The sequence below is a fragment of the Hevea brasiliensis genome, chromosome 14 (assembly GCF_030052815.1).
Source record: "Hevea brasiliensis isolate MT/VB/25A 57/8 chromosome 14, ASM3005281v1, whole genome shotgun sequence".
NCBI lineage: Eukaryota > Viridiplantae > Streptophyta > Magnoliopsida > Malpighiales > Euphorbiaceae > Hevea > Hevea brasiliensis.
This window is the reverse complement of record NC_079506.1, coordinates 1780148-1791342: the sequence shown is the minus strand read 5'-3', so window position 1 is coordinate 1791342 and position 11195 is coordinate 1780148. Positions and strand designations below refer to the sequence as shown.

General features: G+C 31.1%; 1 protein-coding gene across 2 annotated transcripts; it reads left to right on the top strand.

The window, feature by feature from the left end:
- Positions 1-925: 925 nt before the first annotated feature.
- Positions 926-6752, top strand: LOC110641747 (uncharacterized protein At1g10890). 2 transcript variants are annotated; one of them, XM_058133710.1, is made up of 6 exons: positions 926-1029; positions 1129-1205; positions 1708-1930; positions 3181-3402; positions 5359-5578; positions 6165-6752. In XM_058133710.1, exons 3-6 carry the CDS (start codon positions 1794-1796, stop codon positions 6429-6431), a joined length of 846 nt encoding a protein of 281 aa, XP_057989693.1. In that variant the 5' UTR covers positions 926-1029; positions 1129-1205; positions 1708-1793; the 3' UTR covers positions 6432-6752. The 2 variants fall into 2 exon arrangements, with proteins under 2 accessions (XP_057989693.1, XP_057989694.1); XM_058133711.1 differs by lacking the exons at positions 926-1029; positions 1129-1205 and having other exon boundaries at positions 1782-3062.
- Positions 6753-11195: the final 4443 nt, after the last annotated feature.

The window sequence follows — 11195 nt, the reverse complement described above, 5'->3', positions numbered from 1 at the left end:
ATTCGTATTTATTGATTATAAAAAAAATTTAATTATAGTATATAATATATAATAAAATTATATTGAATTTGAAATTTTTAAATAATATGTAATTATGTATATAAAACAAAGTCTATATGTGAGAAAAATATTTCCACAGACAAATATATATTAGCAAATAAAAAAAAATTAAATTGAAAATAACTAAAAAAAATTAACATTATATAAAATTATACTAAATTACATTTAATTTACTTTTATATAAAAATTTAAAATTTTCACATTAATTATATGTATTTTATATAAATTATAAAATATTAAAAATTAATTAATCTTGATAAAATTAAAATTTTATTATTGAAAAAATTTAACATAAAAATATATGAAACAATAAAATAATAAATGGTTAAATTTATATATTTATAAAATATTAATTAAAAAATAATATTATAATACTAAAATTTTTATGATGAATTTTATTTATATATATATATAATTTTTTTATTTTTATTGACATATTTTTATTTTTATTAAATTAATTTAAAAATTGTAAGTGTACATAAAATATATATATCATAAAAAAGAAAATTTATTATATTGTAATAATAATAATATTTAATATATTATAATAATATTATATTAGATATAAAAATTAATAAAAAATTATATATAAAAATATTAAATTAGTAAATTATATATGATAAATTTTATTAAAAAATTGTAAAAATAAGTTTAGAGTTTGTTAAATATTATTTATTAAATTTTTTTAAGAAAAATAATATATATACTTTTACGTGAGATTTTTTTTTATATAAATTAATAAAATTTTCATAATCAACAATTTTATAAAAAAAAAAAAAAAGAACTCATGGGTCTTAAAAGCCCACCATTAACAATTAACAATTCTCATAATCACTGCTCTGATATCATATTCTTTCAATAATTCACGGTAATAATTAACGAGAAGGTTATTGGATGCTTTTTATGCCCTAAAAAGTTATTGGCTTTGGGGAAGGACCCTTCAAGTTTATCGTCACCTGCCAGATTTGGGTACGAACTCTGTTCTAAAATCCTCTATTGATTATAATTTCTTCTATTTATTTCTCGTTTCATCGGAAATTTCTAATTTTTTTTTGTTCCTCTTGCTAGGGATTAGTAATTTGATTTGGTGAAACGGTGGGTCGCTCGTCAAGTTTGGATATTTGATGAGATTTATTTTGAGATAGGTACATCTGCTCATTGGGTTTAGTTCAGCTCCTTTTGATACGATGACCCAACTTTGTTTTCTTCTCGATGAAATTGAGGAAAACAATGGACATCCAGAATTTTATTTTATGTGTTCCTTGTACTGAGATTAAGCCTAGTATGCATATAATGTTTGGTGTTTTCAATCACAATTAAATTTGTTGTCTTTTAATTTATCCAGAGTATGTTGTTGTTGGTTTTTGTCATTTGATTGTTGTTGAAAGTTTGTAACTTTTGGCTATTGGTTACCTGAGCCTTTTAGTTGTTAATGATTTTTGGTGATGTTACTGCTTTTAATACGTTGCATATAATCAAACATTTGAAATCTAATTCTTGTCTGCTATAGTTTCAATTTATCATCTTCATAACTGTGGAGAGTTTTAGGGATTGGTTGCTTTTGTTTTGGATTTTCTTTTATTAAAGACTTTGCAATGGATTGAAGTAATATGAATTACTGAATTGAAAGCATTTTCATTTTTGCAGGACGAAATTTTTTTTTGCTGTTGAAGCTGGATATTGAGCAAAATTCATCTGGATCTCAGATACTTTGTGTAGTCAATTTATAGAAAATGCCTAGGGATTTGTCGCGATCGCGGTCACCCTCATACAGGCGAAGGCATTCACCATCGCCAGTGGTGCATAGGTATAGCAGGAGGAACCGAAGGGATAGGAGCCCATCTCCATATTCATCCTATTCTTATGGCAGGTGATCCTGTTTATGACTTTATGTTCTCACTATTTAAGTTGATCTAATTTAATCTTCAAGGAATTGTGAGAAAGATTAACGGCTCATGTATTTGTGTTGCTGGTTGGAAATACAAATTGTTCAAGTAGCTATGTACGCATCTTATCCTTCTCCATTGGTCTTTTGGTGCTTGTCTGTCCTCTATTTTCCTCTCTTATGCATGTTGTCTATATCATTTTGCTTAAAGTTTTATCTTGGATAAAATATGGAATCTGATTTTATTTTTTAAAAGATTAAGTTGGATAAACTGAATGCCAACTTCAGGCATTGGTATGATTATAAAATCCCATAATGTGAAACATGGTCTTGGTATCTTAATAAATGTATTTTTTGTCCTTCATTTGTGATCCTATTGTATTTAAAAACGTTTGGCAAGTTTTCTTGACATTCAAGAGCTTGTTGAGTTGAAAATTTTTCAAAGGGACTGGATATGTGATTCTAAGTTCCTGTGGTGTAACCCATATTTAATATGTCAAAGTTCACCACCTAGCAATTCAGTGAGAGCATTCCACACAACACTACTTTAAATTGGATTCTATATGGAAGCTTATCATTATTTGGAATTCTTTCTTTACTTCTTTTAGTGTATGGGAATTGGGAAATGGATGATTTGATTGTTTACTTTGGCATGCTTATTAAATTTTGCTCTTAAAAAAGACCTCTCTCCATGGATTCCTCCTGTATTTTCTTGATGCATAGGAGTTAATGTTTGACAACCCCCATACCAATGGGTTAAACACTGTTGATTTTGTCTAAAGTCTGTAATGATTATGTTTCTCAACTAATAATTGCTATTAATTATCAATATTTCAATGGGCTTCTGCTTCTGGGGAACTTAACATTTGCATGGAAAGGTAGAGAGATGCCAAATATATTCTTTTGGAGAAAAATACAAAGAGAGCTTTAAAAGTGCCATAGGATTCATGCCCTTTGTCAGAAAATTTAAAAAACTCAGTTTCTTCTCATCATATGGGGTGGGAGGTGAGCAGGTGATGGGTGCTGATGGGTGTGCTTTTGTTGCTTGATTGTGATATTAGCTTCTTCATGTGATAAAAGATGGAGCACACAATGGTTATTCTTAACAATGTATGAGGTAACTGTATTGCTTCGATTTTAATTGCTGTAAATGGTGGGAGGGTTCCAAATTATTATGTACATTATTGGTGCACTCTTTGCTGCTGTTACTCAATAATTTCTTTTGTATTACACAGAAGGAGAAGTCGATCTATTTCTCCACGACGTCGCAAAAGTCGTTCTCCAATTCCAAGACATCGTAAAAGTCGTTCTCCAACTCCAAGGCGTCATAAGTGGCAAAGAAGTAGGAGTTCCTCATTGTCTCCTGCTCGTAAATCTTCTAGTCCAAGTCTTGCGTCATTGGAGCGCAAAATTATTGGTGAAAATTTGAGAAAAGAAGATGAAGAAGAGAAGAAGAGGTATATGTTGCATTGACAATTTAGTTCAGATCATTGTCATAGTTCTATTTCCTTGCATTGGATCTAACTTTAATTTTTTTCCAGTTAATTGTGTTTCATTTAACTTTTGGCTACATTTATGAAAGGATTTTACTTAGCGGGAGAGAATGTGTTCTTAGGGATTAATTTACTGCTATCATTTAAATTATTGGATCTAAGTTGAGGGACTTAGAATAATGGTGTTCAGTGGTATTATGTTGGGCCCTGTATGTTGTATTATTAAGCTGAAGGATAATAGTCTGCAGCCTGGCAAAATAGGAGCCTCTATAGCAGTTATTTGAGATAAGAGATGCTTGTGTAATCTGGTCCAAATTGACGAGAAAAAAAAAAAAAACCTAGGAGGCAAGTGAACGAATGGCTTGCATTGAAACATGAAGTTTTCTGCTAATTGCTTTAGATTGGCCATGTACTGGGTGAAAATAATTAAAATAATTGGCAATTTGATTGCTAGTTGCTTTATATAAGTTTTCCCTGTGCTGCTAGACCATGTGCAATTTAATGTTTTTTCGTTATGATCTGCTTAATATTTTGTGTCATCATCATCTGCATTATCAAGATCATTGCTGCATCATTTACATGTTTCAACTGTAGTAAGGTTGAAGAAAGATATTTAAATGGAAGCATATTTTCCCACAATTATAAGTAATAAAATGCTAGTCTTCTTCTTCCTTCACATGCTTATAAATGCTTGAATACTTCATTGACTATTTAGGCATCAGATCATAATAAACTCGAGTTTATTCATTTTTCTTTTCTCTGCCTTCAATCTAACCTCCTGGTTATTATTTTTAACTCTCACATCTTATGGCAAAGAATAACCAATTTTTAAAGAATATATTTCATGGATTAAGAATTTCTATTTATTATTTCCCCCTTCTAATCTGTTGTATTCTTTAACACTGCACGTTGTTATAATGTGTACATGAATAATGGTCATCAAGCTTCACTCTATGTTGATGGCATTTAGGAGCTCCTTCAGAAGCTTCCATTGCCAATTAAGCATAACATGTTTCCTAAGCCATTCACTGAGAGATTGATTTGACTTCTCAGTTTCAAGAAAAGGGTATGAACTATAATATATGTAGTGTGAAGTAGAAAAGTAGAGAATTTTAACTATAGGTTAATTTGATTTATGTAGCTAGAAAAGCTGGGTTTGTGACACATGACCATGCTAAATAAAGTAAATAATTGTATTTTTTCTGCTCCATGGGTCTAACATATCACTTCACTTCTTGGCACAAACTTCCCCACTTCAACTTATCTCCTCTAGAATACCCAATCTGCATTGATTACATGCATCATTATGGCTTTGTTTCTTCTTGTTTATATGTTCTGTTTAAACATGGAATTATTGGCTTTTGTCATTGCCTTAAGGGCTTGGCGCCATTGACTATTAACGTGCCACCCAAAAAAAAAAAAAAAGAACACGTAGAAATGTTCATTTGCAAATTGTATTTTGGTGCTAGAATTAAACTATTTCGGTGATTAGTTTTAAAGCTGCAGCAGGTTACTTGACATTCTTCTCCACAGGCTTGTCTGAAGGAAGATACTGCTATAGTTCAACTTGTTATATTTGATGATGAAATTGGGTGCTTCGTTTATCTACTGTTCACCAGTTTTGATACTCATTTGTTTGGATCAGGATTCTGTTAGAGGTATGCTGTAGTTCATCATGATGCATAAACATAATAATAGTGCCTTTGTCATTCTGAAGGTTAGTTTGCAATTTATTATGGTAATAATAAGCACAGAAAGAGAGTTAAAAAGTGATTTGAAAAAAATAAGGGAGCATGAAATGTCATTTGATGTTTTAGAGTTTTATTTTTTGTGGATTTGAGGACGTTTGATAAGGACAACAACTTCCACATGTCAGTGAGTGAGCATTTTCTAGACTAACTTGATTTCATTTATTCTCAGGCGTCAACAGGAAGCAGAACTAAAACTGATTGAAGAGGAGACAGCAAAGCGGGTAGAAGAAGCTATACAGAAGAAAGTTGAAGAGAGCTTAAATTCTGAGGAGATCAAGCTGGAGATACAGAGGCGTTTGGAGGAGGGAAGGAAAAGACTTCATGAAGAAGTTGCCATTCAACTTGAGAGAGAAAAAGAAGCTGCTCTTATTGAGGCTAGGAGAAAAGAGGTAATAACTACTCTTACGTGAATAAACTGCTGTGAATCAGTTCTCCATCTTGTTGCCTTTGTTAGGTTCACTGCCTGTATGCTTCTCTTCACAATGCATTGGTACTATCCAATGTTCATATCAAAAATATTTTTGCATATATTTCTATTTGTTTTCTTTTTGCCATTGCTGCGTGCAATCACCCACTGGAGATTGGACAAAAATATAGCTGTTTGTATCTAGAAGACAGGTCAGTTCAAAGTTGGGTACAAGTATAGGTGAAGGAAAAGAGAATAGTGCATAATTTTAGTGAAGGAAATATGTTAGTATAGGTGAGAGCAGAACTGTCAAGTTTGGTTGATGGCTTCTGTTTATCTTCTGCTATTTTCCTGTGAACCTTTCAAGCAGGCTCCCTTAGTTTCTTTTAGTATAACTGTTCAGAAATCTAATCTTGTCTTACTGTTTCACCTTATAATCAGTAAGATGTTCCATCTCTCTCGGCCCCCATGATGATTTGATGGATGTGAGAAGCTTTTAACCAAACTAAATCATAGTTTTTACTATTGTGTTAATTTCTGGATTGTTATTTATTTTTGTTGATATTCAGGAACAAGCTCGAAAAGAAGAAGAAGAGTTGGAAAAAATGCTTGATGAGAACCGGAGGAGGGTGGAAGAAGCTCAGAGAAGGGAAGCTTTGGAGCAACAGCAGAGAGAGGAGGAACGATATCGAGAATTAGAAGAGCTTCAAAGACAGAAGGAAGAAGCAATGAAAAGGAAGAAGCAGCAAGAGGAGGAAGAACGTTTAAACCAGATAAAATTGTTGGGCAAGAACAAGTCTCGGCCGAAGTTTTCATTCGCATTTGGCTCAAAATAATTACTTGGAGGACCAAAATCTCCAAAGACAGAAGGAAGAAGCAACAAGAGGAGGAAGAACGTTTAAGCCAGAGCAAGAACAAGTCTCGGCCGAAGTTGTCATTAGCATTTGGCTCAAGAAAATTACTTGGAGGACCAAAATTCATTTACATTAAATGTATGTGTTGGACTTGATTACTTGTTTTCATTTGTACTTTGAGGATTTTAAAATGGTTAATCCAGGTTTTGGTGTTCTGTTGTTCTGGATTGTTCTGTTGTTCAACCCCAAGAATGGTTTTGATATGACGAGTCTATTAATTAGCTATGCTGCTTGAACTGTGAATATGCCTCCTGTTCTTGGTAGATTAAACCATGAAAATATTTATCAAAACCCATTTAAGTTGTAGATTAAGTTTACTAATTAATTAACGAGGGCAAGAATCATCTCCCCTTCAGAACGTTGCATGAATTGTCAATCAGTTGTTGGGTTTGTTACAATATTTAGAGAAGTAATTTTCGTTCTTGGCCCTTCATAAATAAATATTAATATAATTGAATTCTGACGTCATCTTGATCACTCAAATCTGAAAGCAAATTCCATAAATAAGAAGAAAAGTGGAGCTACCCACAGGGCTAGTCCTGAGCTGCCATTTATCTGACAGACACATATATCTATTTCCCTCTCGTCTTTCACCTTTCATCATTAACACATGATTGCCTTCCCTCTCCGCCTCTTTATTATCATACCATTATTTTCCATCCACCTCTTTCCCTCCATCTCCGCTTGTAGTCGAGTATTATTATTATTATTATTACTTAATAATTATATAAAAAATAATTATAAAATTCAAAATTTAATATAAATATGTATCATTAAATCTTAATTTATATCAAATTAAATAATTTATTATTTAAAATAGTTTTTTTAAACTCTTCCTTAAATCTTTGATTTCTTTTCTTTTTTGAAAGGGAAGGAAAGGAATCCAAACACTGAAACACAAACGGTGACAGCACGTAGACTGCATTAAATTGATGCACGTGGTACTCGTTCTCCCCACCACTCGGCGTACTATATGGGCGAATCTTCACCGTCCGATCTGGGCGCGAGAGTTCCGATGAAAAAATTTTATTTTTTTTTTATATATTTTCGATTATTGAGGTGGATTTACCTTTGTGTCTGTAATGTAATGTATGTATGTATAAGGTGGTAGAGGCTGCCAAGTATTAATTACCCTTCAAAAGGGAGACATTCCTTCACGCGCTTAATTAATTGTTTTCCTCCTCTCCTTCTTCTTCTAGGGTTTTCAAAATTTCATGAACTACTATTGAATATGTATATTAATTTATGAAAAATAATATATTAAAAATTCTTTATTTAATGAAGGAATTTCCCATGTAAGGACTAAGGAGTGCATTCTGTTTGAAATGAGAAAATAAAAATTTTTTAAGATAATACTTTAAAAATTTAAATTGAAGTATTTTTTATGTTATACTCTTAAGTTTCAGGTACTATAAATGTAATTTACCCCTGACAACTTCAAGTGCAACCGGCAGTAGCAGGTGAAGAGGTCTAAATGACTGGCAGTAGCAAGTAATAGAAGGGTGGTGAGCTGGAGATTAAACGGCACGTTTCTTGTGGGTGCGTACGGTTCTTACGACTCGAGTTAGCTTTTTAGTAGAGAGACCAGTTTCAGTAAATGCACAATTAAGGACCCTGCTCCCTCGCTTCTGCTCAGCCTCGCTGCGCGTGAGCTTCAATCTCTTCTTATGCTGCTGATGCCATTTGAAGTGTTTCTGCTTCCTTATAATTCTATTGTTTTTTTTTTCTTTCTATAAAACTTTTTGTTGAAGATTTGAAGATTTTAAAGCGTCTGCAAAGAATCTTTCTTAATGAATCTTATGAAAAACATATTATGAGCTTAATACTATATTTAACTCACAATCTTAAAGTAATCGGTGTATGAGTTATTTTCATTTATATTTACTCTTCTTATTTTTTTTTAATATGATTTTTCGACACTTTTCTTTTCTTTTTCATGTTTAAAAATGGTACAAAATGAGATTAAGGGGAAAAAATATAATAAATACTCACCGTATTTGGTTCTCAACGTTGTTAACAATAAATAGGAATTGAAAATGTGGTAAAATTCTAATTAAAAAATTATTTTTATAAAATAGAAATTAATATTTTAGAAATATTTGCATGGTCCAAATGCTCCTTAAAATTACTCAGTAAAAAAAAATATTGTGATGAATGAAATTTTCATTTAATTTCATCTTAATATATGTATTCAATTATGTTACTTCAATTAATTAGGAAGAGAATTCATTTTTTTTATCAATCAAAATTCAATTATGCTAAGAGAGAACATGCTCCGCATTGGTCTAATGCATTAAGAGTTTTAATAATTGTATAGTATTCGTTATTAGTTAATCACTAGGGATAATAACAGATTGGGTATTCGATTTGATCGAACTCTAATAGCATGAGTTTGTGTAATATATAATTAGATTTGAGATGGGTTTGAGTTTTAAAAATAATATCCATGATGGATTCAAATTAAGTTTGAATTTTATATATTGAGTATCTGTTACTTGAACCAGTATATATAAATACCTCATTAAATATAAAATATGTATTTTTTATAATAATATTTATAAATTTTACAAATTTTATTTTATATAAAATGAAATTTAAATATTTTATTGAATTTTTTAATTTTTAAATATAAATTATTAATCAAAATAATTTTTATGTAGATTATTAATTAAAATATATAAAATTAAATGGATTTGAATTTTTTCAGTAATAATAATAGAATTTAGGATAAATTCGGATAGTTAAAAATAAATTTTAATCAAGCTTAGGATGGATTTAAATTTTGAAAATATTAATGAGTTTAGGTAGTGTGATTTTCACGAGTATCTTATCTGTTGCCATTTCTAATAATTATGAGTATGTAATTCATTGATAAGATAAAGTTGCTTACTAATAATTTTTTTAACTCAATTATATTAGAGTCGTTTCAAAACCTTAAATTTAAATTCAACTTAAAATTAAATGAAAAAATAATTAAAAAAAATAAAGTCACTTAATGTAATATAGAGTGCACAAATTTATATATATAAATATTTAATATAATAATTGATAAATTTACTTTCATATGAGTTCAAGTTCTCTGTAGCCATATTTGTATTCGTACCCAATAGTTTTAACTTAAATTAATTATCGAAATTAAAAAAACAGGTTAAGTACAATTCTTGGTAGGAAGTATAACCACGCGGTATGAGATTGTGTGGGGCTTTGTAGCGTATATGATATCATCAAACCATAAGGTGTTACCCTTACTCTTTATAAAACCAAGTGGGCTAGGGTTTTCGAAAGTATGCTCTCTCTCTTACCTAGACGGATTAGGGTTTTTAGGATTCTAGCAGGAAGAGTAAAACTCATTAATGGTTGTTTTTGAAGGGAATGTTGGCTGGCTCTAAGCATTCACAAGTGGGGGAGAGAAGAAAGCAGAAGAAGTGGAAGCTTTGGACCAGGCTTCGTTCCCCTCAATATAAATACCATTTTCTTCTTCTCCTTGGATCATATTGGTTGGTTTTGGCTATAAGAGGTTAAGGTTGATGGGAATGTTGTTTGGCTCGAGGCGATATAGGTTTGATCTTTCATCTTTGAAATTTTCTTTTCTGGGTTTCTTTTTTCTTGGAAAAATTCAAAGATATAGCCCTATGTAATCTCGGACCAGGCTTCATTCCCGTCAACCAACCCTTTCTTGATTTCTGATCTAAAATTTCTCTCCTTCTCCTTCCCATCCAAGAAGATCATCATATATTTCAGGTAAAGGTAGTTCTCTCTCTCTCTCTCTCTCTCTCTCTCTCTCTCTCTCAGGGTCTCATTCTGTCTCTCTCTGGAGAAGTCTCAGTGGTTAGACATTGCATGGAGTCATTTTCTGAACCACTTGTCAAATATGCTAACAAACAAGACCAGAAGGTGCCTCTGACTAATATCTGCTTTACCTTTTTGGGTTGACCATGGTTTCTTCTTTTCTTTCTTTCACTTTTCATACATGTCCATTCTCTCTCTGTCTTCCAACATTCACAGGGAAAACGACACAAAGTTTAGGAAAAGATAAAGAATCTGTGATTTGGGTTTGAGATGTCATTCTTTTCCTTGATAAATAACATCCACTTCCATTTTTTTTCTCAGAGGAGTCTCTATCTCTCTCTTATAAGAGATTGAATGATGGACTTTACTGTAAAAAATGGGAAAACTTCTTTGAAACCAAAAAAAAAAAAAAAAAAGCTTGAAACTTTGTGCACTATCAGTCTAGTTTTTCCAAAGTTTTGTAATTAGTGAACAAGATACCTATAGTTCTAGGGTGTTTGTTTCTTGTAGCTTCTAATTATTACCCAATTATTCCCACTCACACTTCATAATCTCTTTCACCCATAAATAAGAAGCACCATTCCCCACACTCAATTACAACTAAAAACAAACACCCTATATAATTTTTTTTTAAAGAAAAAGAACTCCAACTTGGAATTTTATCTAAATTAATGAGAAGTGCAATCTAATAACCGGTTAAGTATGTAGAATACGTGCACTATAATATGTTTGAAAACAAGGTTATGTTTTACCCTTAACAAATCTTGTGCTTGAACATTGACATCTCTAATAAGTGTTTTCAAAACTATGAATTTTCGAGTTTAAACTTCAAGTTTAATCTCCAACCTAAGCAATGTGTAATGATGTACATATATACTGTTACAGAATATCAAAATA

Coding starts and splice junctions, on each gene's coding strand:
- LOC110641747 (XM_058133710.1), top strand. CDS start 1,794: ATGCCTAGGGATTTGTCGCGATCGCGGTCACCCTCATACAGGCGAAGG. Junction 1,931..3,180: donor TCATCCTATTCTTATGGCAG/GTGATCCTGTTT, acceptor TGTATTACACAG/AAGGAGAAGTCGATCTATTT. Junction 3,403..5,358: donor GATGAAGAAGAGAAGAAGAG/GTATATGTTGCA, acceptor ATTTATTCTCAG/GCGTCAACAGGAAGCAGAAC.